The sequence below is a fragment of the Chaetodon trifascialis genome, chromosome 18 (genome assembly GCF_039877785.1).
Source record: "Chaetodon trifascialis isolate fChaTrf1 chromosome 18, fChaTrf1.hap1, whole genome shotgun sequence".
Taxonomy (NCBI): Eukaryota; Metazoa; Chordata; class Actinopteri; order Chaetodontiformes; family Chaetodontidae; genus Chaetodon; species Chaetodon trifascialis.
In genome coordinates, this window is record NC_092073.1 from 7081626 (window position 1) to 7109609 (window position 27984).

Below are 27984 nucleotides of genomic sequence, written 5' to 3' on the forward strand. Positions count from 1 at the left end.
CTTTATTGGTGCTGCTGTAAACTGGAATTTCCTCTTGTGGGACCAATAAAGGAATATTGAATTCCACTCTAAAAATCCAGTTAGAAGCACTGCACTGTTTCCAACAGTCACACTTCTTTTATAGACACAGTCAAGGCTTCCTCTTGAATTCTTTAGGTGGGGTTCAAATATAATTCAGCAGTACAAGAATTCAGCAGATAAAACTGTTTATTAAAGAATGTTTGCATCATCTGAAGGAGCCCAGGGGTCAGGAAAACATCATTACTTCTGTTTCTGTTAACTGGAAAGCTTCACATTCAGCAAAGTGTGTCAGCCTCAAACGTTCTGTGTATAACCTCACAAACAGATCACTAAATCAGTGTAAGCAAGCCTGACTGCAGCATCATTAATGGCCTCATCCCACACGGACATGTCTTACCTTTTGTTTCCACAGCTCCAGCTGACAGTGTTTTATCTGAGGATCAGTGCTCACATGAATTACTGTCGGTTTTCTTTGGCTGTGGAAGTCAAGCAGTATCTCAAGTGATCTCATCTGAAATAATGGATTTTTTTGCAAGTTCGCAGGATGAATCAATTTCAAAGAGATGAAGAGATCAGCCTGTCAAGCAGCTTTAACATTTCTTTATTTCAACCTGAAGTGAAAAGACATTAATAAAAGGCGGTAATGATCGTGAACTTTGAACTTGAATTGAACTGAAGTGCATCACACTGACTGACTTTTCTTTTTCCAGACCTTGATTTGTGGTTAAGTATGAGATAACATTGATCCTGCCACACATAATCTGTCCTAACACAATCCATGACAATCATTTTACAGCTACGGAAGAGCTTCAAGGGATCTGTTGGACCTTTATTGTGAATGACTATTTAGAACTTTGCACATGAAAGAATCAGACCCAAGGCTCCCAGCCCGCCCAAACTCTGCCAAGCACGTTCGGGTCCATGGCTTGGTCGAGCAGACAGTCCACCTGCTTCTCCACTGACAGGCCTGCAGCCGGAAGCCTGGCCCGAATGTTGTGCTCCTTCGTCCCCAAGGCCACGGACTGCATCCCGGAGAAGGCGGCGTCCTTCTCAAAGCCCAGCTTCAGTTCCTCGCTGGCAAAATAAAGCAACATCCAGCGGCACAGAAGTGAATTTCAGCGTTCAAATGATGTGTGATAAAATACTGCAGGTCATCCAGTACTGTATATTATAGAACTGAAGCAGTATTTCCATCACATTGGATGTCAAGGATACGAGCGTAGACAGGATCTCCCTCAGTGTGGTCTGCTGCATCATGAATTGATGACTTACCTGGTTATGGCAGCTGGATTTGCTCCTTCCAGTTTCCTCCTGGCAAAGTTCACCTTCTGTAAGGGATACCAGTTGATCTCTTTGGTGTTTACGTCCTCCGTCCATGTGCCTCCTTTCTTCAGCTGTTTCATCTCAAAGTTCTGTGGAATGGAAACAGGAAGTGTAACTTGCACTGCTGTTTATTTATGTTTACTGCATTAAGAAAAGCATTCCATCCTTCCATCCATCCTCTGATGATGAGGCCACAGTTCACTGGTTACCTTCCAGTCCAGCGAGGGCTCCTTGACAAACACGTCCATGGTGTTGAGCAGGAGGTCTGGCTCGGCGCTGTAAGCTCGGAGGGAGTGGACCATGACGCTCTGGATCAAACCCGACTCCTTCAGGGGTTGCATCAGATTCACAAACTGCTGGGTCAGCCGGAAAGGCATGAGCTCAGGCACAGGGAGGAACTGCGAGGACACACAGGAAGGTGCTGTTCACATGTATGCAGCTGGACACACTCACAAGGCCAAACGGGTTATCTCTCCCACCTCAGCAAGACTGTACGACTAACCTGCGTGGCTGAGCCGAACGCGTGACCGAAGTCGATGCCGATCATGCCTCCCGTTTCCATGTTGATCATGAAGTTGGACAGATGGCGGTCTCCAATGCCTAGAATCCAGTGGCTCACGCACAGCAAGGCATGAGAGCTGACGAAGTGGGAGCGCAAGGAAAGAAAGGCCTCGGGACTGTTGCACATCTTCAGAAAAGCTCGCCTAGAAATTGGGAAAAATGGTTTAGTCCCAGTGTTGACATTCATGAGCAGTTTTATCACACAGACTAGAGACTGGACTTACTTGAGGAGATCGCTGGGCACATGCTGCAGCACTTTCACAAAGTTGCTGACAGTCTCTGCACGTTTGGCTTTCCTGAAAAAAAAAAACAAAAAAAACAAATATGCCGTAGCTCATGGCTGCTTCATGTTAAAAAAGACTAAGAAGAGGTGGTTTCAGATTAGAAAAACAAATTACAATCAAGAAAATTCAGCTGAGACAGTTTACTGCCCGTCATGTTGACGAGCAGCATCCAGGAAACTTACTTGTACGCCAGACCATAAAGAGGCACACCACCCACGTTTGAATTTGGAGCAAAGGTTGAGAGCCATTTATTGTAGACTTGAGCAGACCTGAAAAGAAAGAGCTGCTTCACCTAATGTCACTGTCCTCCACATGTATGACCATCAAATACAAATGACTACTTAATAGTGAAGTGTGGATGCTGATTACAGTGCTACAAAAACATCTCTTTCAATAAGTTTCTTTAAATTAAAGACGTTTTAGTCAAGTTAATCATTTCTACTGCAATACTGAGCTTTTCTTAAGCAATGAGATTACTTAATTAGTTCAATTCAAGCACAGTGTTTGATTTTTCTCTGATAAACTTAAAGCTTTCCAGTGCATGCAGGATATACTGGATTTCAAATTCAGACCAACTGATCAAATCATTTCCCTTTGAGGCTTTTAAAAGCTCTGAAGATGACATTTGTGCTTCATCACTGGACATTAAGTAATTGGAGAAACGCTGTACCCTGCTGTCCTCTGCTGCTCCTCTTCAGTCATGGTGCTGTACAGGAACTCTTTCAGAGTGCAGGTGTTCTCCATCCATTCAATGAGACCAATTCTGTAAAGGCAGTAAGTGATGAATGAAGTTTCTGAACAGTTTCTCAGTAGATCAAAGAAAATGGAAACAAGTTTGATCCATGCTTTAACCCTACATCAGCGTAATCAGTAAAACAAAAATCAAGCCCAGTACCGTGTGTTTATGGGAATGACTTGATAGGTGCGAAGCTGCAAGCCTCTGTGTGTGCAGGCGGCATCATGACTCAGCAAAATGTTCATGACGGCAAAAAGCTGCTCGATGCGTTGGTCCTGGCGGAGGTCCTCCCCACCCTTCACCAGAAAGGGGTGGTCGCGTTCATCGTCCCCATGGATGATCAGGCGTTTGGGCCGGCGAATGGAGGACATCACCTTCACCTGCGGGCCATCGAGTCACAGGAACACACTGATCACTGCGGTTTCAGACGGACCCAGAGTGCTGCTAGAACATTTCACTGACCACCGTAAAAACGTACCCTTTCATCAAAGCCTGTTATTTTTGCGTGATACTCAGGCAAAGGCTTAGATCTGCCGTCATACTGTCCTACGACAGGAGGGAAAACAGCGTCATCAGTGAACAGAATTCAGCAGAATTCTTTCCATTTCAACAGTTTATCCATCACTAACCGTCACACTCAAACACACTCTGACTCATCGTGAAAGCACAGTATTCCCTGTTCCGCTGCGCTAACCTGGGATCTCCAGCTCATTGTTGAATGCGTCTGCTTTAAAGGCACTCAGCCAGGGCGAGTACTCCTTCAGGTTCCCCGGCTCCTTCTGAAATCCCCGCATGGAGGCTGCCAGATCCTCCACCTGACGCACAAAGCTTTTCTCTTTTCTCCTCTCGAACAGCTTGCTGCCTTTAGATCCCAGCAGTTTCTCCACATCTTTAGCAAATTTCTATCAAGCAGAAAAAAAGAAAATGGCTACAGTGCAACAGGATTTTTCGTGATTAAGAGCTGCACCTCTGCAGCCTTGTTGTGTGACATGCATATATGAAAATAAGAGGGGTGTGTCCATGCATGTCCAGAGCTGTGATTGGTCCAGAGTTTGTGTACATCTGCAAAGCAACTGAGAAGCAATGTGACTGCTAGCTTAGCTAAATACGCTGAGCAGCAGCTTCTTCAGCTACCCACTTAGCTAAAGCTAGCTATTTTTGTACAGCATGCATGCTTTTGCTGTACGAGAGATAAAACAGATGGAAGCTAATGACAAACCTGGATGAACTTCTTGCGAAACATTCCGTGACCGGCTGTCTGACAGTCCCCGAGCGAAGAGCGCATCTCGTTGTACATGTCGCCCATCCTCTTCTTGTCAAAGCTGGCTTTTTCTAGTTCGTTTTTCACACAATCCCACCAGTCCTGTGCGGAACAAATGAGTCAATGCCAGGCCAAAAACCAGGAGGCGGCAGCTTCGGACATTCCTGCTTCAACTTCTTACCTTAAAAATCATGTCAGGGTTTGTGAGCTGCTGCAGAGCCTCCACAAACGTCTTCACAGCTCCTCCCTTATCCAGCATGCTCCTGAGCCTGTTGACACACGAGCTCTCAGGAAAGCACTGGGAAAATTCACCTGGAATTTTTGATTCTTCCTCGGAAAAAACAGTAGTTTACCTGTTGACAAACTCCTGCTGCTGGTGTCCTATAGCCGAGTCCTCGAAATGGTAACTCTCACTGCTGATCATCAGAGCGTAAACCAGCGCCTGAGGGTAGCACTCTGCTATCTGCCTGATGCAGTGCTGCACTGCCACAGCCTCTGGCTTGTCCAGCAGAGCCACCATTTGACTGATCCAGCCAATCAGCATCCAGCAGGGAACTGACATAATCTACACATGGAAAGATACCGTCCAATCAAAATAGAGACTCACTCCAAATTCACTGTTTACTCTCCTCTACATCCCTGCTCTGAACACACACCTCTTTGGTCATGAAGTCCAGCGTCTCAGAGGGGTACGACTCGATGATCTGCAGCAGACGTGGGAACTTGAGGCGAGCCTCGTCTGAGTTCATCTTCAGGGCTTTCATCATGCTCTCAACGACATGAACGGGCAGCGCCATCAAGTCTGGAAACTGGCTCTCTGGAAGACGTAGGAAATTACTGGCTGATGGAGGAAGCACAATTCTTAAATTTTTGATGTAGATAATGTTTGCATCAGGGTGATGAAGTACCTTGATTTGTCAGGCATTTCACTGATCCCAAAACAGACATTCCATATTATTTTATCTATAAACGCTGACTGAATGTCCTCTACAGACAGCATACCATTATTTCATGTAAGAAGTGGATGTTTCTGAACTGTCACAGAGGGCAGAGTTAGCCTTCTTCCTCACCGGCATCACGCTGCTCCTCCTCTCGCAGGCGTTTGTCACAGAAGTTTGCCAAAGCCATGTACGTCTCAGTGATGCTGCTGCTCTCCACGCAGTCCTGAGTGTAAGACTGAAGCTCCTCCTCCGCCTTTCTGGTAGCATCACACAGCAGCTTCAAGGCTCGTAACTGCAGGCCCACTTCCACTTCCTGCGGGGTGAACAGTTTGTCATGTGTTTCTCATTTACAGATTTGCAGCACTATCACCCACTGCCTTCCCTTTGCATGGCCCATAAGCCGTTCAGAGGAGGCAAACACCACCTGCTCTTGTCAGACTGCACACTGTATGTTTTAAATAAGTTTGCAGATGATTGAAAAATAGAATTAGAGTACCTTTGGATTGTCGTTTGGCCAAGCAGCTCCAGAGAGCTTTGCAACTCTCTCTGCTTTCTCAGCGTCAATACTTCCCAGGACGGAGGGGCTTCTGCTCACAGCGGTGGCCAGGATGTGGAAGGACGTGCCCTGGAGTAGCTTTTGGTCTCTGAATACTTTAGCTGTGGCACTCTGACAGTCCGTCTGAAGGTCCTCTGCAGAGAGAAAAGAGCTGCCATGAAACCGTATGTCATCATTTGTTCTGTTTGTGCCATGAACAGGCAGCATTGTGACAAATTCCTCGATGAATGGCACTGTGGTTCCGCACGCTGGCACTGGATCAAGCGTGTTTCTTGTTGCACCTGAAGTGCCTCTTTCCATTGTCTGTCTGTCACGTGCACGCTGCTTACCCAGCAACGGGATCGTCTTCAGCACGGTGCTGATTTGCTCCACTGGGCCCTGGGTCTGGCTGCGTTTGTGGCTGAAGCGGCTGAAACTGTGGACCCACTGCAGGAGGCAGCCTCTGTTCGCTTTGGCTTCCCTGTGAAGTTCCTTCAGCAGCTTGGTGGCCACAGGAAAGTTATTCTGGAAACAACGTTGGCGTTCTGAGGTGAGCAGAGAAGCGACAGCACGATAAAAGTCGCTTCAGCGGTTGTTTCCTCACCTGCTTCCATGCGCTATCAGCCATCTGTAGCTTCATGTTGAACTTGCAGTCATGCACTAATGTGTCAATATTGCCAGCTGGGTCTTCTGAAGCGTCCACCTCCATGCTGTCACTGGGAGCATGGCGTCTCAGCTTTTCCTTGATCTTATCCAAGAAGAAACACCTGAAATGTAGAGAACAAATTTAACACTGTGCCACAACTTAAAAGATCTGTGAGCACAAAATATTCAAAACGTGTATTTCTTTTCTTACCGAGACGTAATGATATCGTCCCATAAGTTCATTGGATCCATTCTGGCGTCAGGATAGCGCTCAGTCCACAGCCTGATGAGCCACTTGAGGGAACTCACAGACACTGATGAGTGAAATGCAATGCAGGTTTTGAGAGTGGGACCAAATTGTTTCATTCAAGCATTGAACAAAGACGGTTGTAGGGAAATTATTCGGCATTTCTTGCAAAAAAAATATCTCACCCTCTCCTTTAATGAACATCAGGAAGTCCTGGATTTCAGTCAAGGCCTGCACTGACTGCAGGGTGGTCAGCCGACTTTGAGTCAACAGCGTATCCACGCTGGAGTAATTCTACAACAGGCAAAGACATCGAGAGCACGATGAATGCATTTTCTTTCTCAAACTCTCAGGTGACAGACAGAATGGACGTGTAGCAGCAGACCTCCATGAACAGCTGCATGGCGTAGTTGGTGTAGTATTTCGCGCGGTCATAGTCCTCCTGCAGGATGTAAAGCAAGCTGAGTTCTTGGCTGTAATGGCTCTCCAGCAGCTTTTTGCGCTCCTCCACCCTCATGGCATTGTCGATGAAGGTGAGGAGAGCTTGGTCCATCTCCCCCAGCTGCAGCTGCTTCAGCATGCTGCGAATCATGTGCTGCAGGTACATTTCCTGCCAGACACAAAAACACAAAGGGATTCATTTTAAAAACACAGGGATTTCACTTTCACCACTCCTAGGCTGGATCAGTCAGATCCACTACCTGGTAGAGCGGCTCCGACCACATCCTCTCGAGGCTGGGCGGGGAGGTCTCATCTATGTTCACAGTGGAGCAGTACTGAAGAGACTTCCACTCAGTCAGATGACTGTAGGCATCCATAGCAGCTATTTCCCAGAAGTCCTTCTCAGACTCGGTGGGCTCGCCATCACTCCAATGCTCGGTGTTCAGAGCCTGAAAAGAGCATGCACACACAGCAAGCAATGAGGTGAAACTGCACCCTCCGCTGAGCTCAGCACTGTGCTAGACTTACTGCGTGGGGAGAAACATTACCTCGTTGTAAAGCTTCACAGCTTCTGCAAAGTCACTGCTGGCTTCAGCCTGAAGCGCGGCACAGGTGATCGACTTGGTCCCGACTTTACCGCCAAAGATGCCGCGCACGACATCGTAGTCCTCCAGAGATCTGTAAAGCCTGGAGAACAGAAGAAACAGAGTCCTGCAAAGCCAGTTTTCTCATAGTTTTGTCTTTATAAAACAGATCACACAAACCCTGTCACGTTGCCGTATGCTATCCATCACCTCACTGAGCTACCAGCCTGCACTGACAGAGCCAGCACCAAAGGCAAGCGACACTGTAATACCTGGCGAGGTGGATCCATTTCTTTGTGTCCGGGGGGATTTCTCTGGGGCCTCGCGACCGTTTCGCAGGAGGTTCACTCTGGCCACCAGCATGCAACAGGCCCTCTTCCAGCAGCAGGATGCCGGACGGCTGCTGCAGACTCACCAGGCAAGTGGAGCTGACGGCTGCAGGCTCGAGCTGCAGCAGCTGCTTATTCTGGTAGCACATGTCCTAACAACACGACCAGCAGAGTGTTCATTTTATTTATTTTTTCTTACTTTACCAGCAGAGTGAAGATATCCAAACAGGTCGTGAAGGTCGTACCTGCACACATGCTATGAATGGAGGGAAGCAGAGGGTGCTCTTGCTCAGGAATGCGTTCATGTTGCATCGCAGCTCCTCTTTAATCCTCCTGCTCTCCCCTCTTGGTTTGTCTTTGTCCATTTCTTGAAGGATTCCAGCGAACAGAGAGCTGAACAGCTGTTTGGCTAAAATTGGATCTCTCTAAGGGAATATACAGAGAAAGAAATATGGATATGTGTTGTGTTGGTATTCGTTCATGTGCAGTATGTTTACAGGGGGAACAGTCTTACCTGGGCTAGTGCTTGAAGGGGGGTGATGAGGCAACTGTATGAGATCTGGATGTCTGGGAAGTCTCCCACTCTGTAGCTCCGATACAGAGTCACCTGAGCCTCTTTCCGCAGCCTTTGATCAGCTTTGTCTTCCTGTGGGACCCCCAACAGAACCACTGATGGTTAGAGACGCTGACGGTTTGGAGAGGTTAGTGACAGGATGCTGGACTCTACTGGAGGAATAAAAACGTGAGTGTTTGATACCTTTTTCTGTCTTTGTTGTTGGATCTCTTTTTGTGCAAAAGTCAAGCTGACTTTCTTCTGATCCTTCAGAAATCTGCGTCTCAGTCTCAGGATGTTGTTCCGTTGCTCGTTTTGTGCTGGTGACATTTGGACACAAAAGATATTCACGTTACCAGAATTTAAATCAATTTGAAATGTTTGACTTTTAACTTCTACTTTTAACTTACTTTTATTGTTAACAGAGCAGAGCAGATGGCAAAACTGCCCTTATTCAGATAGTGACTAGTGCTAACCATGTAATCACTGCAGAAAAACCCAGTATCTCGCACACTTAACAGTCATCAAACATTAATTGAAGCATGGAAAGTGCTGCATGCTCAAACAGGTGGGGGCTTCCTCCCAGAGACCGACCTCTGGTGTGACTGTCCACCTCATCGGTCGATGCAGTCAGACGCCTCAGGCCAAAGCCTTCTCCCACCGGTCTCCTCGCTGTGGTTCGCCTCTCAGCTTTCTTATCGAACACCAACAGTGAAGACAGAGACTCAGAGCCGAGTGTGTACTCTGCTAGTGTGTCCACGCTGCTGCCTGTCAGCCAGTTATATGCTGTTCGTCGACCTGGAGAGAAGAAATGAAAAAAAACAAACAAACAAAAAAAAACCAAAAATCCATTCAAAGGTTAATATACCTGTTTTAACCTACCTGTGAACATACTCACATCTATATTTAGTCGTGCTTTAAAGCTGCAGTAGGTAACTTGTATAAAAGTAATTTTTTGTCATATTTGTTTAAACTGTCCCTATGCCCAGACAGCAGTACATGAAACATGTCATCTGTGAAAAAAAATGGCCCCATTGGTCCCACCTACTGCTCCTACTGCGATTTGCAAGAATCCACCATGCCTGACACAAAACAACCAATCAGAGCCAGAGGAGTGTCTGAGGGAGTGTCTGACATCTGTCAATCACTACTCACAGGCGCTGCGAAACGCCCCCCTCCCTCCGCTCATGCTGCTGGCTGCCGCTCAGTCAAACAGCTCTGTGAGCGCCGTCAGGAGGCAAGTGAAAGCTATGGCGGAGCAACAGCCAATCACAAAGGAGAAACTGCCCAAACCGCTGCTGCCAACAACAGCATATACGGCTAAGACAACAAACAACCATAAAGCTAATATGGTGATTGTTACAGTAACACTCTGCAGTGCGTACGGTATGTTAGCGACTGTGATGTAACGGCCAGGCAGAGTTAGCTTGTTTGCGATGCTAAGGCTAACGTTACTGGTTGTCACAGCAGATGCTGCAGGGAGGAGGGGCTTGGAGGCAGGCCAGGAGTGCAGTGGAGAGGTAGGAGGAGTTATGTGGAGCTTGTGTTGGTTCAAATTTTCAGGCTAAGTCTGCTCTCTTCTCCATCTTACCTACTGCAGCTTTAACAGCAGGTTATTGAATTTGAGTGCTACCTGCTGCTTGGGTTTGGGAGAACTCTAATGTAGTCTGAGTGGCTCGGAGCTTCCCCTTCATGGCTGCAGACTGGGATGCTGCTAAACTCTCTGGGCCCTGAGAGCTCTGGGTTTCAACAAACATGGGGGTCATGACGGTGCTCCTGAAGCGCCAGTTGGAATCAATCACATAGTCCTAGAGAGCGGAAAACATGCCATTAGCACATCAGGCTCACCAGCAGGACACAAAGAGGATTAATGCTGCAGGCTTCAGCTCACCTGGAAGGTACACTCAGACAGAGGATACTCGAACATGTTCCGTTTGAAGTCCGGACTCTGGCTGGTCATTTCCAGCAGCAGGTTGGTGGCCAAACTTAAGAAACACCTCTCTATCTGACAGGAGTACAGAGAACTAAGCACCGCCAACATTCGGTCCAGCGTCGCAGTGGGGAGGCGCTTCTCCTGACTCCAGAAGTTCTGGACGTAGAGCCTGAAAACACAAAAGGCAGGGATGAGCTTTTTCCTTCAATGAAAATGCTGAATTTCTATATAAAGAGTATGAAATGAAACAAAAAGTAAAGAGGAGAGAGCAGGAGTGGGTACTGACTGAAGGCCTTGGTTTTCTTCAGACAGTCCCTGAAGTAGTGTTTCCTTAGCTGCACTCAAAACCTCCACTGAGGTGTTGTCTTCCATGCTCTCTGCATCACTGGAAAAAACAATGTATCGTTAAATTTAGTGCAAGCTGTGGTAAAGCTGCTTCTGCACATGCATAATGCAGTCCAGTGGCCACAAAAAGCAACAGAATAACAAGTTATGAGTAGCTGTAAACCCATTTTGCTGGAGAAATTGCGCCTTGTGTTCGGTCCCACATTGGTTTATCGTTTACATTCTGCAACCGTCTCTTGGGTTAAACCAGAAACTGCTACTGAAGACAGTGACGTAGTCTGTGGTCGGAACAGAAGCCAGAAAGGTTCACAGCACCTGTAGTTGTCCTGGATCCACATGAGGACGTCGTACATCCTCTCTCTGCACACTGGTGAAGGATGGGACACAAAAGCGATCACAGCCCCCAGGAGCTCCTGAAGCTCGACCGGAGTCAGGAGGGCAATAATCTTATGGATGATATCCAGACAAACTCGCTGCCTGGCTTCATCTCTGCGGACACAGAAGAACGACGTGCAGAAACATGATGGCAGCGTAAATAAATGTTCAGATGAGTTCCTCATTTACACTCGTTACAGCGTAAGCTAAAGGACCAACGTCCTCCTACAGGTCAAATCTCTTCTGAGTGGACATACTGTTCTGTGTGACACTGATTATTTACTTATAAAGGTTTGATCTTTTCAGTCACGGTTATATTTAATTGGGATAATTTCAGTACTTTAATGTCTCAAAGTTTCTGTAAACATGCAGATCATGGAGCAGGAAATGGCCTGGCCTGACCTGTGGCCTATCATCTGAATGAAGCCCGTGGTCTTCAGCTGCAGGAAGATGTCTGGGATGACATCAGCTCGGCTCAGCACACACTCCAAACAATGAGTCTTCAGGACGCCGTGCAACTTAGGCAGGAGGAAGAACACGTAGTTGACGAAGCTGAAAAATTGGAAATAAAGTTGCAGTTGCAATAAGACTTGGGTTAGAAGAGGAGTTCATCTGAATGGCATTAATGGAATGGTTTCTATCTCAGGGAAAGGGATCAAAGAAAGCTGCACTACACACTCACCGATCCATAAACGGAGGAAAGTGCTTTGACACTTTGTTCAAGCAAATGATGAACTTGTCATCCATGTTGTTTTTCTTCAGATTTGTGATCTTACTTGCAGCGTGACTGAGAAGCTCTCGATGACGCTGAGACAAAAAGAGAAAAAATGAAACAAATCTGACATTCATGTAAAAAAAGTAAAGATTTTAAGATGGAAAAACAAGAGTACTGTGGCATCCGAAGGAGGTTTTATCACCAGGACCATCAGCGTTAACTTCTACTGAGGTGCTCTGAGCTCTCCTCAGACATCAGCATGAATGGAGAATAACTGTAATTCAACCGAACTGAAAGTCTCATACATCATCCATTTCAGTCATGTTCTTCAGGATGAGGCCGATGATTTCAGCAGCAGCTGCGTAGACCTCTTTATACCTCACAAAGGACAGGTTGTCGGTGAGGGACCGGATGTACCTGAAACAACACAACAGACGCACATGTTTCAAGCTGCTTTGACAGATGAATGCCCAAATACACTGCTGTTAACCTGCAGCTTAAAATAATAATAATAAGAATTATGGTTTCAAACACTGAAGCTGTCAGGTGATTCAGTGCAGAGCACATTTCCATTTAGTGACACTTCTATATTTCACCTTTCATATTCAATTCCACACGAGGCATCGTAAGCAGGGAGGTTGTTGGCCAGGATGATTCCCAGCAGCTGAAGTCCAACAGAGTTGTCTTTACTGTTTTGGTTGGTGCCAGAAAATCGGTCATATATCAGACTGCAAGGACAAGAAAAGAGACGAAGACAGGTTCAACTCCATTTAGTTTATAATATGCAGAATTTATGCTAGTTTACCTGTGGACCAGCAGAGAGTTCTCCAGACCAGTCCTTTACAGAGTTATAACACAATACAAACCATTATTCATCATCAACATTTGATTACTGATGTCCATTTTCCGTACAGCTTTGAAATATCACTTGTCTTTTGCAGATTTGATATATTTTCATTATATTTGTTTATCTATATTTTTAAAAAGGCTGGTCACACTTCAGAATTAGGTTCCCATACAGTGTTCCCAATTGACTAGTTGCTTATTAGCATGCACATTAGCTGCACATTGACGCTTATTAATCATTATAAAGCACTCATTAATACCTTATTCTTGGGGGTTTGGTTAATAAGACCATAATTGATGTGCAACAACTTTCTTCAAGTGGTGCGTGTGAGGTTATCGAGGGAACACTCTTCCTTAATGGCCTTGTAGTTGTGGTACGTTGTCGTGCTGAATAAGGCAATAAAAAGTGCTTTAAAATGACTTTTGTGTCTGCAAGGCAAGGCTTTCTCTGTGATGGTACACGAACTAACGCCAGCATAGTATTATGCTGTCATAGGGCTGACAAAGCTAAATTTGACATTAGACACTAATGTTATAGTGTTGACAAGCAAATATATTGGGATAGATCATTTTCTAATCAACTAATTTTAAGTTTCATTACGTTTTTATGCATTTTCATTATGAGTTTGCTATAACGTTACAGTTTCATCTGCAAAAATAATAATCATGATGTCATGCTGTGTTGTTGCTGATGGTTTCACCATTCAATGTCATTATCTTGCTCTAGCTGTAGGTTAAAGTTGTTTAGTTATCACCTAATCATAATGTTCTGTCCTTGTTTATGTCCCTTTTTGGTGTTTGTTGATCAATGTTAGCTATTTTTAGCAGTTAGCCTCTACTCTATCATGAGACAACACAGTAATAAACACTGCACTAAGAATGGCGCTTTCACTGACCAGCCACAAAATGCGGAAAACATCATTTTCTGCAATAATATTTTGGTTAGTTTGGACTTTACACCAGAGTAGTTAAGATAAACCTTACATCTCTCTGGTGGAGCCAAACAATGCCACGACTTTAGTATTAAACTAACTAGTTTTAATGCATCATTTAGCGCGGACTTAGCCTAAAACAGAACGTACATACGTTAACGTACGTACTACGGTCCAGTGGGCCGCAGTGGAGTGGAGGCAGGGTAGAGGGACAAGCTAACTGCAGAAAGCCTGATGGATAACTGCCTCAAAGCAAAGCTCCAAATTCAACGATTGTGTCAACTGCACATCAATCGTTCAGTGAGGGTGTGCAAGTGCTACCTGTACGGCACATGCAGGCAGTCTTTCCAGCACTCGACCAGAGTGCGAATGATCTCCAGGTTGTGGCGGAAAACTGCCCTCTTGGAGTGGAAGCTGTGCTTCATCAGGAACTCCAGCAGCCGGTTGGCGAGCACTTCATCTCTGGGGTTATCCTGGGAAGAAAAAACTCTGTCACTAATGATATTCTTTTTCCTTTTCATTATTTCTATATCGTACAGTTTGCCACAATTCCCTTGGAAATCCACACGTTGGAATGTTTAAGTATTGATAGTAAACACAGCCTCTAACAAACATGTACTAATGATTTCTACTTGCTGTCTTTAAAATACAGGTATTAGTGACCTTAGGGCTGGCCAGGTTTGTCCAAGACAGAACTGTGACCACGATATCCACCACCATGAAATGGATCCCCTGTCCTCCGTTGTTCTCAGAGACGACAAGCTGCAGGAGCGGCCCCAAGAAGTGTCTGGCATATGGTCGAAAAACCTGGAAAGAATGACAACAAAGTCCAGAGTGTGAGGTGTCACATACTGTATGTCCTTTATTTTCAACGACAGTTCAAATCTAAAACACAATTACCTCCTCTGTGTTGATGATCAGCTTTGAGATGAAGAGTCGAATGTTCAGAGGCGTCGCTGGATTCGCTAGTTTTGCATGTAGAAATCTCATCCACGGAGGAAGCTCCCCAGGCGCGGCTCCCTGTTCAAACAGCAGAGGGGATTTTGAATGAATGACGTCTGTGAAGCCGTTCGTCTCTGTCTTCGATGCCACTGACCTGCTCAGTTCTGGGGGTCACGTTGTTCCTTTGCATGTGTCCAATGAGAGCGGTCATGGCTGCCATGCATTCGTGCTGATTTAGCTCGTCCATTTCTAGATCCACTGTCGCGTCCAGGGAGGGATTGGTCTCCTCTGTCTCCTAGATGTACAAACACGCAAAAAAACCTTCTTCATCACCACCAAAACCAGATTATAACACGTGTTTTTAAACTGCACATCACCTGCCACAGTGCTAAATATGCATGCATTTAGTCACTCCTGAGGATTTTACCCTTAGCGTTAGACATTACATAAAACACATTACAAGCAATGTTATTATAAGGGAAACAAAAAGTCACATGACTGACTCTTTTTACAGCGGAGCGCCTGTGTCCCTCTGGGTTTTGGGAGCTGAAGGAGAAGCTCTGGACCCCGGTGGAGAAATCAAACTGACTCATCTCCTCGCTCAGGCTGCTGTCGGCCATGTAAGACTGGGAGGACAGATACACTGGTGCTTCTACGGAAACCACGAAACAAATCTTGTGAAGAAACATCAACATAAAAACAAAAGTAAAAATTTCAACCTTGTCATGAGCAGGAAATACCTCCATTCTCCTCGCTCACTTCTTTTCGAATCATGACATATTTCTTCTTTCTCTCAAGTGGGACCTACAAAATAAATGGATAAACCATGAGTGCAGCTCAGGGTGTACTGTTAAACAAACAGGCGTGTTCAATAAAAACTTACATCAATTTCAATGGGAAAGCTGTAGGTCCTTTCAACGTCAATGATATTTTCCAGAATGAACTGATTCGGCACAGGGAAAGAAAACCGTTACCACCAGACAAAGAGACCGAAGCAAGTAGGACACGACTCTAAAAGCCAGCGGGTACCTTCTCTGGTTTCTCACTGAAGAGGAAGCCGTGGTAGAATTTGGGCTCGGTGAAGCTGCAGCTGATGACGGCGATGGCGCAGTTATACGCAGCACAGTGATAGTGTCTCCGGAGTTCAAGGAGCTGAATCTCACCCGCCATGTTCTCAGTGAACGCTTCAAAACACGACCTAAAGGAAATAACAGCAATATCCAGTTTATTCATGAAAGAAGAAAGACATTAACATCTCCGTCATTTCACTTCCTGCCTCTTAAAAGTGTCATACTTGATCAAGGTCTTGGACAGCTCGTTCCCCTCTGTTTTGTCTGATCGACAGTAGGCCTGATTAATGCGGGATTCTTTGGAGTACACCTCTTCTTTGGGAAGGCGAGAGTACAGCAGCTCCATCAGCTTGAAGCAGCCGTTCTTCTTCAGCAACTGGATCTCAAATTCTACTTCATTTGACTGAAATTGAAACATAAGCAGTAGCAGCAGTAGCAGCTTTGTGCAGCTAAAGTTGACTGAGCTAAAATCACTAATAAAGCTTCCATAGCTACTAAAGTATTTGATATGGAACCGTGTTAGAAGCAAACCTTCGTGAAGCGGCTGAGCAGCAAAGCCGTCATGTCGGAGACGTTTGCCACAAAGAAGTCGTTCAGGGCCTTGGTGCTGCAGTTCGAGGCCAGAGGCAGCAGAACCCTCTCCGCCAAGGCCTGCAGCATGGAGCTCATGGGAACGTCGCCCTGCTGGATCACTCCATACACCGCGCACAGCAGCTGCAGCTGCCGCTCGCTGCTCGACCTGGTCAGACATTGACAAACACAGTGCAATGCAGTTCTAGTAATACCATAAAGAGTGATTGTGAAGGCTTCACTAACCGCTTTGCAATTCTCTGGAAACAGGTTTGGAAGTGCTCCTCCATGATGTGTTTTTGATCACGACACAGAATCCCTGCCATCAGTTTGAGCAGGAGTGGGCTCTGAGAAAGCTCGAGGGCATCCAGCAACTGAAAGACACAAAGAAATGGAGGCTTGGTGCAACTTTACCGCCTCCCGAGCACTGGCTGAGAATAAAACTAAATAACGACACTTGCCACAAGAGTCTTTGGTCAGTGTTTGGACTCTGCTTGTTCTCAAAAACGTCCGAAACTCTGACTTTACCTTTCGGATACAGTCCATGTAGTTGTTGCGGTGGAGCGAGCCCTTCGCAAACTCATCTGACTGCATGGGGAAGTGGGAGGCCACCAGGGCGTCCAGGGTTCTCTGCAGCTCAGCCAGTGGCTCCTCAGGGAGAATCGTGAAGAAGGGCAACACCAACAGGGCCTGACTCTGAAGAGTGGAGAGGATCCGACGAAAGAAACGGACATTTCAGCTTCAGAAATTGTCATTTGAAAAGTTGTTTGAAGTAATCGGCTGTATATCCTCTCCTTTACCTTGAGATTCAGAGGCAGATTCATGTCAACCAGCAGCATAGTGAAAGTGGAAAACACTGGTCTGAATGCTTCGTGGTTGATGTCAGAGCAGACAGAGGAGTCGATCTGACGAGAGAGGGGAAAATCAATCGCTCGTGAGCTAAATGAACATCAGAGGAAATGTGGCGGGGGGACGAGCAGCGGTCATACCTGCAAGAGCTTGGAGAGCAGCAAAAGAGTGGCAGTCTTGCTCTCTGGAGTTGAAGAGTGTCCTTCCCACCACGGCTGCAGACTTCTCCATCTTCTCAGCACCTCCTCGACCAGCTGTTTTCCCTGAGTCTTCCTCACGGAGCGCTCCCTGAAGCTGTGGTCCAGCATGCCATTCAGCAGCACGCTCACCTGATGGAGCATTCAGCAGAGCAACAGGGTTCCTTTACAGCTGCACGTATATTTGTGTTGAGATTTTCGGAAACTGATTTAAAAGAAAACAGAAGGCAGACAGAGCTACCATGCCGGGGTTTTCGGAGGAGGCTTTCAGAAGGCGAGGCACTGTGGCGTCCAGGCTTCTCAGGAGCTCCGTGTTGATGGTCAGCTGGAAGAGGCTGTAGAAGTACTCGCCGTGCGAGAAGCTCAGGAAGTTATGGCTGTGACTTCCAGATATCGGCACGGAGAGCATGATGGTGTTCAGCAACAAGTCCACCAGCTGCTCACTCTGCAGAGGAACAGCAATATACAACAGGAGGCAGTCAAACATGTGGGAAACTAGTCAGCTGACTTCAGCTCAGTTTCTATTTCATCAAAGAGAGGCAGCACTGACCTGCTGACTCAGAGAGAAGGCGAGCTGAAGCAGGCCGTCTGCCAGGCTTTTGGTATTTATGTCCAAGGAGGGAAGTGCCTTCCTGTCCTCGCCGGGTGCTATGCCTTTATACACTGTCATCAGAAGCCTGGACCCGAGGGATGTGGCATAGGCAGCATCCTTTACCTGACCGAGAAAAGCAAAGACCCACACGTTTAGATGTGCATGAATCAAAATCCAAAAAAGATCTACACTCTCATCCAAAAATCTGTTAGCAAAAAGCATTAGCCGTGTTAATGGTGCTGAAAACTGACAAGCATGGCACATTTGGATAACTGAAAGACGGTGCTGCGCATATAAAGCTCATATGTCCCGGGCCAAATACCTGGCTGTGCAGAATGGAGTCGAGGAAGCCGGCTTTGTGGATCTGCTTACAGGAGGACAGGACCATCTCCATCTGGTCATGGTGGCTCAGAGTGCTGGAGTGGTAGAAGTCTACCGCACACAGCTCCTCCACACTGAAGAGATCAGTATAATGTCACTCCAATCAGAAATGTTTACTGTACTATTTACCAAATTACATGCGGTCAAAATCAGCGCACTCAAAGATAATCAACGAACCTTTTACGAGAGATTTTTGTCCGCAAACCGCTTTCAATGTGAGTGCGGTAAGGAGAGGCCAGCAGGGCCTTTAGCAAAGGAACACACACTTCTGGCAGGTTCTTCATGACCTCCACATCTGCAATGTTGAAACCGACAGTGGACGGCTCGCACACCACCAGTGCAGTCAGCTCAAAAAACGCCGGGACAAAAATGTCTTGTTCCAGAAGCTGTGAATAAATGAAGCACATATTGAGGCTAAGAGCTTTCAAATTCAGACTTTCTGAACGTCTTAAACTCTGCGATACCTTCCAAAACTCCTGCTCTCCTTTGACCAGAATCATGGTGGCAAACTCCAGCAGGCGGACAATGATGGTGCACTTGCTGAAGTTGTACTGGTCCACCTCTCTTGGGCTGAAGTGGGAAGTCTTCTGGCCAACAGGAAAACAGCTCTCTGCTACTGCCAGTTCATGAGCTGCCAGCTCGGTCAAGAAGAAACTTAGAGCTTTCAGAAACCTCGATTTCTCTTTGGAGCCTGGACGATGAAGACAAAAAACAAACTAACAGTATTTATTGCGTTGTATTGTAAATCGTAGAACTGTCAACCCTCGCACAAATCAGACTTACTCAGCATGTGATGAGGCTTGATTATATGCAAGTTGATGAAGGTGTTGTAGCAGTCGAGGGCAGCCAGCAGAAGGTCCATCCACTGCAGGGTGGCTCTGACACTGAAAGGACCCGCCAGCTCCCTGAGAGTGGGCTGGGAGAGGAGACCTCCACCCTCAAACCGTGAGACTAAGAAGCAGATGCCATGATCCTTCAGCATGCCGTCTAGCCACTGAGGTGGAGACATCTTTCCTGCGTTCAGCCAGGCACAACGCAGAATTCACCCACATGTATAACAGAAGGAAATGAAAAACTAAAAGTAACATAACTGCTAGATCCAAAAATTTTTGGTCTGTTGCATTTGATGTTCATGTGGTTAACCATGGAAGGTGAAGCTCACCTGGGAGGAGAGGTATGAACTCATAGAAGAGCTCCATGCATTTGTGGCGACACTCAGTCTGAGGTCGCCCGCATTGTTCCAGAAGCCACAAAACCACGTCGGAGAGGCACAGCTTTCCCTCAGGTGGAAAGCCCCTGGAAGAAGATCATCGCATAAACACTCGTGCAAACATTGCCAGAGGCGTCAGAGCTGGCCAAAAACCAACTGGCATCCATGCACCGACCTTGGGACGCGTCTCTTGGCACTGTGCTGATTGAGGCTGGGGGCCTTATGTTTGATGATCCTTTTCAGGTGGTCAATGGCGCTGCGACACTGCTGCAAAGTACCTGAGGATGGAAGAGAAGCATGAATGGACTTTTTAAATTTAAATGAGCTATCAATTTTCATTTTCCTTCAATGTGCAACAGAACCTTGTTTAACATGAGAGCTTAAAAATAAAAAAATTTAAATTTAAATGAGCTATCAATTTTCATTTTCCTTCAATGTGCAACAGAACCTTGTTTAACATGAGAGCTTAAAAATAAAAAAAATAAAAGTGAGGTGTCAATTACCATTCATACATTCCACATCAACCCATTTATTTACTGCATGACAAGACACTGATAATGTGAAAATCTGAGCGTCCGGTCTATAAAGCTGAAATTGAGGAAAAGTTACCCATTGACTGTTCGTCCGAGTGTGCAAGAGCCAGACTTTCCACAAATATGACGAGAATTTCGAAGACAAACTGCTCCACCAAGGAACTTTCCTCCCTGCAGAGACAGACAGATGATGGCAGTAAGCCAAAACAGAGCAAAGATCCAACATTTTGGTGATAGGTGATCATTATTTTTGTCATTCTGTCAGGTATATCATTCAGTAAGCAAACCTTGATGTATATTTTGCTATGAAAATGTCTTAATTTAAGTAGAATGATAGCAAAATGTTAATCACTGTCAGCATTGGTTATCATACATCAAATCAGTCAAAACTTACACATCACAAACAACATGCAGATCTTGGGGCTCCACAGAGATGAAGGAAAAGACTCATCGTACCTGAACAGTCTGTAGATGCTATTGAACGCTAACGCCGCGCCGAGTCTTTTGAAGCCGCTGGGGTGGAGCGCCAAGCTGTAGATCCGTTTAAACAAAGACTTCATGTTCGTGGGGCTCTTCTCTTGCTGCTTGGGGGTGGTTTGTTTGATGGACCACTTGACAAACTCTTCAATGCAGCGGCCGCTGAAGTCTCTGAGAGTGCTGTCCAAGGGGTCAACCACGCCGTCCTGACGAGGAAAGAAAATGAGGCGACCAAAGGAGGCAGAGACTGAACAGTGCCTTGAGAAAGGGCCTCTGAAGCCCTTCATAGAGTACACTCACCATAATGGCCTCCAGAACAGCTATCGTATCCTGGCTCTCAAACTTCTTGTTGTTTGTGAACCAGTGAATCAGCTGCATGACCAGCGGTTCAAAGAGCTGCCTGGTCACCTGGTGAAGAAGGTCAAATTCACAACAATGTCTGCAGACCTCATCACAGCCGTTCCACCCAAGCACCATATGGAACGCTGACTCAGGCTGATAACAGTGCATCACGGAACCAGGAGTTACTGTGAAACTAAAATAACTAGTGCACAAAGCATTTAGTTCATGTTTTAATACTTCAAATTATTTAAGGTCTCACACATCCCGAACATATTACCAAAAACCTAAAAGCACCACTACAAACACTTTTGCACAATTATCGAAATATTAACATGTTTTAACCTCCTCCTTTATTTATTAACATACATGTGTCTACCTGACCGAATTACAATCCTTTCAAATTCCTTATTATTCACAGGCTTTTCGTGACCAGTAGGAATCGGGTCTGGGGTATCTATCTTGGTGGAGCGCACACACCTGATCCACATCACAGGCCAGACGCAGCAGCACGGGAAACAGCCTCTTGTGTAGCTTGTACATGGGCGGCAAACTGCTCTCCCCTTCGACCATCTGAGCACTCTTTCCAACCATGTAGACCACCAAGCTGTGGAGCAGCTCGCAAGCTGCCACCTGCAGCAAAAAATGCCCATTAGTGTTTATGGGGTGACGTTTGCATCAAATTCATTCTGTGAGCTCCCACTGATGGTGCAAGCTCTCTGATGTTAGATGACATACTTTGGTCTGCCTGTCACTCGTGGACAGGGCCAGTTCGCTGATGCGAGGCAGAAACGGGTCAAGGTAGACGACTGGCTTCATGTCGGCGAAGGGCACTGCAAAGCTGAGCCTTTTCTCAGAGTCCCAGGCGACGAACTTCTTCATCATCTCCTCTGACGTGACCGCTAAATGTGACGACAGAGGCCTATGGTCAACAACAACAGGAAACACCTGCATTCACGGCCATGTGTCAAGCGCTCTCAAAGCGCCCTCACCAGTTACAAGGTTCCTGTTCAGCTTCCCTCCCAGGTGACCGAGCAGCTTCACCACCCTGAGCCTCACCACGACAAGAGGAGCGTCTTCCTGCATTCACACAGAAGTCATCATCAACGTCTGTACTGTACAAGGATGGGTGCTGCAGTTCAACAGCACCTGTGGCCTGAACAGCACATTCACGTTAATCTGAGTTACGGGAGTTGATCAATGGTTCATCCAGTACCACGGTGAGCTGGTTGGACTTTTTCAGCCTTGTCATCACTCGGCTGTACCCTCTGTCTCTTCTTGAAGACACGGTTGACATCACCTCCCAGGTGCTGTCGTCTTTGTCTAAAGTCAACAACATCTGGATTAGACTTTCTGTTCACTTAGCTGAGATCTTCATTTACCAAACAGTCCATCACCTAAGAAACAGATGTGCCTGACCGTTGACTATTATGGGCTTACTGTTGGTGGAGGAGGTTTTCAGGTATCCGTCCAGAAGAGGGAGGATGCTTGTGTAGCAGGGCTGCATGGTCTCGACGGGAATGTGAGAGGACCAGTCCTCAAGAGCATCTAGGGCCACGTTGGCCAAAGGAACATGGCTCAGACCCAACTTCAGAGCCGCCTAGACACACACGGACACACCGTCAGGCACATAGACACACCATCTTCATCCAGTTCACAAACACGCACCAAAACCAATAACAGGATCCCACCTCTAGCGCAGGACAGTAGGCCTTGATGTCCACAGCTATGATGTTGTGGGGCAGCGAGAGGACAAATGTCAAGCAGGACGCCAGCAGCTCGTCCTTGTACTGCTTCATTCTCACACACACCTAGTGGGAAACCGTATGTCACTCACACCTCCTCCATAATACATTCCTCTGCACCAGCAAGCAATTTTCTTATCACTCCCAGGAAACAGTGTAAAGAGCAGCTACCTCTTTTCCAAACTTAGAGAAGAGTGCAAACGTAGCAGTTTTCACCGTGTCACTCTGGGGGGATGAAGAGCTTCTCGGGCCAACTCCCTGTTCAGAAGCAGACGTTTAGTATTTGGATGATATATTCAGAGTGAGGAAGACTGCGGTGCGTCACGTTACTTCTCTTCCTCTGAGTTTGGGCTTTTTACTGGTACAAACATCACCTGGTAGTACTTGATTCTCCTGGCAATTTTCAAGGTGACAGAGAGCAGCTTGTAGAAGCCGCTGACAAGTGGATTTCGGATGGAGTGGAGGATAAGTTCATGGCTTAAGGGATACATCCAGGACTGGAAGTACTCGACGTGTTTACTCAGCAGCAACTCGCTGCGAAAAGGAAAGCAGAGTTCAGAGACGGACATCTTTACTGCTCAAAATGAACTGTGAATGTGCACTTTTTAAGACCAGATACCGATGTACCAGGTTGTTGTGTTGACGGCAGTGTTACAGATGAGAAGCGTCTTACGGTTTCATTCAGATTCTGACACCTGTGTGCTGTCTCCATTACCTGCAGAAGTCAACCAGGTTGATGAAGGCGGTGAAATCTTTGATCTTATTGGGCAGCAGATGAGCTGTGGGGTCGGAGGAGGGCAGGACGTGAGCCGCATCCTCCGGAGCCTGACAGAGGAGGCAAGTGCTGTTTACATTTTACATCCTGCACAACGAGGCAGCCAGGCGGTGCACATGATGTCATCTTTGTCCTGTGCGCCTGTCAACAACCTTTTTTATGCACGTCAGTGAACTATGCTGCAGCAGGATCTGAGAGTGAGACCTCACCTCCTCTCCGGTGGTCACTTTCTGCACAGACAAGTCCAGTTTTTCCACGATTCGCAGAACCGATTTGACCAGCTCATCGTAAAGGAGGCGGCTCAAGGATACCAGAGCGGAGTTCTGACTTTCAAAAGCTCCGTCCAAAAATCCTGAATCCTGCAGAGGAGGACAAATGTGACTAGGACCTAAAAAATGTAGTACGGGATGCTTCAAAACTGTCCATGCAAAACTCCGAAAGCAATTTTAATTGCTATAATAATCTGAAAATAGGCTTATTGGTAGCATTTAGAACACATAAATGCTGCCTTCAAAGGGATGCTAATTAGCTAAATGTTACATAATGTGTCATCACAACTGCAGAAATTAAATGAGCAAATGTTCCATAAAACTTAAAAAAGAAGAATTTAGCATTACCTTCAGCTGATCACAGTCTAGAAGGCTTTTATACAGAGCGAGATAGTTGTGGCTGGATGGAACTTTCCACTTTCCAACACGAACTTGGGACAACTCAGAGGGACTGCTGTCTTTGTCCTGAGAGGACAAAAACACACGTTTCTTCTATCAGCACAGTAAATAAATGCGTGTGTGAATTCAGTGATGACATCCAGCGATCTGAAAACATGAATCTGACCTCAGAGAGCACGATGGGTTTGGAACAGACGCGAATCAAACCCTGGTGCACTGAAAAACAGGTCCAAAATCAGCATGCTGTTCAAATCAGATCGTGATAAATTCTACTACTGAATTTAAGATGGAGGTGTGTGCGCATACACACATACACACATTTGTCAGTGTGCTGATGGTGGACGTACCCACTGAGCTGATAAAACTCCACAGGACCGGGCCTTTAGAGGCAATGGCCACCAACACCTTCAGGATGGACCTGCAGCACGTCGTCTGCATCCTCTCGCTGTACTGAGGAAAGCTGTCGATCTGCACCACCAGGAGGCGCTCCAGGAGAGGCGTGTACACCTCTGGAATCTGAAGAACACAAAGCAGAAGCTCAATGAGACAATCGTCTTTCTTGCCCCTGTATGCACGGATAAGGATGAAAATCTGTGAAGCTCGTCAGTTTGATTTAGGATACCTTTGCTATTCATCGTTCAGTCGAAGTGAATGACAGACTGTGAGTTTGTTACCTTGTCCAGGTGAATCAGGACACTTGCTATGGAGTCTAAGAAGCTGGGCAGCTGGTAGAAGCTGTCGTCCTCCCTGTCAGACTCAGTCAGGTACATCTGCTTACAGCGCTGAATCAGCTCCGTGTACATCAAGTCCACGTCTTGTGGGCAGACTTTCTTGCACGGCTACAAAAAATTCAAAAATAAAAAACGTTTTGGAAAAAGTCCGGATTACACATGAACGACAGAGGATGAAAGGTTATCGCACAGGAAACCAACGTGTACGTAAAGAAAAGGTAATAAACATACGGCCGCAAAGAATCCATATCCCCGTATGGCAATGGACAGCTCTTTATGCGTCGAGTCCATGGTCTTAATGATGCTGCAGAACTTCTGCATGAAGAACTTCAACTTGTTTTTGTGCTCCTCGATATTCTCTGCCACCAGCATCGCAACCTAAAGAAGACCATCAAAGCAGCGACGTTGGGATTATTTTGACTCAGCTGGCACGGTGTCGGTCTGGGACAGCGTTTACCTGCTTGAGGAAGGCCTCGAGCGCATAGTAGCTTGTCTTCTTCATCTCGGCGTTGATGTGCCCGCAGAGCTTGGACATGACCTCAAACAAAGCTCTGTAGTGGTCCATAAGGCAGCTGCTGAACTGGGATGCGTGTCTGGCAAATAATCTGAGGCCGGCTGTTGAAGAGACAGTCAGAGGTGTTAGTTTTCACGGGGGTTTATCGTAAGTTTGCGATGGAAACAACAGGCCTTACCAAACGTGACGGCATAGCGGCTCATTTCCATCTACAACAGAAAACAGAAAAACAAGCTATTACAGGCAGCATGTTGCAAAGCATCGCGTTTGATTGGACGGTTCAGCGTGTCGAGACGATGATTCACCTTTGGAGAGATTGCCTTGAGGGCGTACTGAAAAATGTCCTGGGACGTCGTTGGATCTGGAAGTCAGAGACACACACTACTCATCGTGCAGCCTTAAACACAGAAATGAGAGTTTTCTTGTAAACGTGAAACACACACACACACACACACATACACACATCCCACCTTCCTCCACGGTTTTAGTGAAGTTGACCATTAGAGCGGTGATTCCCGTCAAACATCCAGCGACAACAGTGAGCTTCGGTTCTTTCGTTAAAGAGGTCATCTGAAACCAAAACAAACGCATTAAAGCGGCTGTTTTAAACTGGCTGTCATGTATGGACGCCGCTCAGCCTCGTTTCTGCCAGCGCACCTGCTCTTTCAGCTCTCCTAGATAGGCCTTGTAGAGTTTCTCAGAGTTGCTGACCATCTCGCTGGGGTGAACCTCTGCAAGAACTCCCAGCAACTCGTAGATTTTGCCGAGGACTATAAAGAAAAGTAAAAAAAAACAAAAACAAAACATTCTCATTAGTGCGTTACACCAAACCGCAGTCTGAGGCATCAAAGGAAGACTCACCTGAATCTGCCAGTTTGTTCTTCTGACAAAGCTCGCCGTAAAATCTGTTGAATATTTCACCGATGCGAAGGTCTGCGGCCACACTGGAAGCCTTCGTTGTTTGGAGAATCTGTGGAGAGCGTCTGCTTAAGTCCATGTTAATGAATGTATCAATCAGACTCTCCCAAACACGAATAAGGAAACCTGTGAGCAGCGGATCTCTTCTTTTGGTCTGAATGCAGTTTGTTTCTCAGCTTGCACGCCAGGCTTATGTTAAAGACACCAACCTTAATGAGGAGCTCCAGCGCTGGAGTTCTACATTTAGCTAGCTTCTCCTTCGTGTACACAGTCATGCATGTCTCCTACATAAAAAAAAAAAATGGACAGAATAAACAATTCAATTCATCTGGGATTCTGTGTATGTATGCAAAAGTGGATCTTTTTCAGCCATGCAGTCACTGTGGAACGACACGTTTACAACTGTAGTAATCAGCCCGCCAACTCGGGAACTTACTCTTATGTCAATGGCGTAAGTCTTCTCCCAACCTTGGACTCTTGGCGAGACTCGGTCCAAGAACTTCTCCAAAAAAACCAAAATCTCAACTCGGGTGTCCCGGAGCTGGAAAAGGAGATGTTTCTGTCAGCATGAGAACATAAAACTCTCTGCACTGCTGTTCACTGGCCGTTCCTTGATACGCACCTCTTCAAACGCCAGGGACTTTCTGAGGAAGATGAGCAGTCCATAGTCTTTTGAGAACAATAAGGATGTCTGTAAAGCTTCATAAGACACAAAGACAGAATCAGAAGGTGAGTAAATGCACCACAACACCGACCATAAACTCTACACAACAGCACCATTGAGCTTTAAACATGCAAACATACGGCAAATTAAAGCCTCTATTAACTTAAATCTTTGCCACAAGCACAAGTTGGAGACTAATGTAATGTGATAATATGACTGTGTGCCATGTGCTGCATGTGGTATATATAAGGTGCCATGGAGGAAACCTGTGCCTACAGACCTCCAAGCCTCTGCTGCAAATCCCCTGTGGAGTGGTTTCATACTGAAACACTCGATTCTTGCATTTGGACTGTTTTCCTTGTTTAATAGCGCAGACGTCTCATAGAGTTATAGTTACTTACTGTAACCATGGTTCACTCACGTGGTTTCTATATTGTGGTCCGTGTTACCGCCCACCACAGCGAGTTTTGGCGGAAACTATGACACAACCAAAGCTAAATAAAAGCACTTTCAAAAGAATGTCTGCATGACGAACTGATGAGCAGCTTCTAAAAATCCCATGAACATCATATCCAACAACGTGCTTATCGCTCATCAACAATAAGCCGCATTATTAGCGTTAAGTTCCCAGATTGTTAATGGAGTTTGGTGCGGACTCCATGCGTTCCTGTGAGGAGTAGTTTGATGGACTTCCTCGTCTTACCAAGTTCACTCTCGGTCGGTGTTAGCATGCACGCATGGCCCAAGTCAACGACAATGTCGTGACATTTCAAAGCTGCCGCTCGGGTGTCTTCGTCTGAAAGTGATTCGTGAAGTTTCAGAAGAAGCCCGTGAATCCCTCCCGCAGGGTTGCAGTCAGGAGAAGACATCACTGCTGCACTCATTCAAGCTAACATTAGCAGCAGCAGCAGCGACTCGTCACTTTCTCGGGTGTACACTGACAAACACTGCGTTCTCTCGACTAGCCAAACAACACACTGTCAAGCTAACCGGCGCATTCAATCCCAGATCATCACGCACATCAGGAAGAATCAGGATAGGATACGCGCTGCGTGTTCTTCAAAATAAAAGCCTCGATGGTGATTGGTTGGATCGATGTTTATTATGATATTACTTACATTGTTTGAATACAAAGAGCAATTCTAAAGTGAATACACTATTATTACACAGTATTTGTAAGATGTAGAGGTAGTTATACATTA

The 27984-nt window shown here is 46.3% G+C and overlaps 1 protein-coding gene across 1 annotated transcript; it reads right to left on the reverse strand.

The window, feature by feature from the left end:
* Positions 1–191: 191 nt before the first annotated feature.
* On the reverse strand, positions 192–27651 carry prkdc (protein kinase, DNA-activated, catalytic subunit). The gene is made up of 86 exons (XM_070985797.1): positions 27486–27651; positions 26741–26817; positions 26555–26659; positions 26328–26402; positions 26062–26170; positions 25858–25970; positions 25671–25770; positions 25506–25561; positions 25379–25409; positions 25144–25301; positions 24918–25064; positions 24630–24794; positions 24303–24471; positions 24122–24171; positions 23905–24021; positions 23497–23646; positions 23228–23337; positions 22887–23046; positions 22684–22770; positions 22459–22578; positions 22208–22367; positions 21984–22090; positions 21760–21847; positions 21506–21669; positions 21248–21400; positions 20729–20836; positions 20408–20634; positions 20028–20122; positions 19594–19696; positions 19371–19504; positions 18992–19222; positions 18673–18899; positions 18386–18594; positions 18150–18282; positions 17786–17944; positions 17477–17680; positions 17179–17367; positions 16990–17094; positions 16718–16885; positions 16436–16563; positions 16151–16358; positions 15844–16022; positions 15579–15747; positions 15433–15498; positions 15290–15353; positions 15053–15201; positions 14704–14844; positions 14508–14627; positions 14271–14414; positions 13929–14080; positions 12426–12557; positions 12135–12246; positions 11797–11921; positions 11517–11666; positions 11055–11228; positions 10681–10779; positions 10353–10563; positions 10095–10269; positions 9056–9259; positions 8666–8781; positions 8423–8554; positions 8154–8333; positions 7852–8060; positions 7544–7682; positions 7256–7444; positions 6940–7164; positions 6740–6848; positions 6519–6621; positions 6267–6429; positions 6013–6187; positions 5624–5817; positions 5257–5440; positions 4843–5003; positions 4540–4751; positions 4368–4455; positions 4145–4288; positions 3620–3827; positions 3404–3471; positions 3085–3305; positions 2860–2952; positions 2372–2458; positions 2130–2201; positions 1847–2048; positions 1554–1742; positions 1294–1433; positions 192–1095 (listed from the first exon to the last, which is right to left on the reverse strand). The coding sequence occupies exons 1-86, from the start codon at positions 27649–27651 to the stop codon at positions 891–893; spliced, it is 12339 nt and encodes a 4112-aa protein (XP_070841898.1). The 3' UTR covers positions 192–890.
* Between the last annotated feature and the right edge of the window lie 333 nt (positions 27652–27984).

Bases quoted from the DNA above. Each gene is read 5' to 3' on its own strand.
- prkdc (XM_070985797.1), bottom strand. From the start codon at position 27,651: ATGTCTTCTCCTGACTGCAACCCTGCGGGAGGGATTCACGGGCTTCTT. The intron at 22,771-22,886 runs GTGATGTTTGTA...GCTTCTGAACAG, and splicing joins GGAGAATCAAGTACTACCAG to GGAGTTGGCCCGAGAAGCTC. The intron at 17,368-17,476 runs GTAGCTCTGTCT...ATGCTCCATCAG, and splicing joins CCTCCGAAAACCCCGGCATG to GTGAGCGTGCTGCTGAATGG.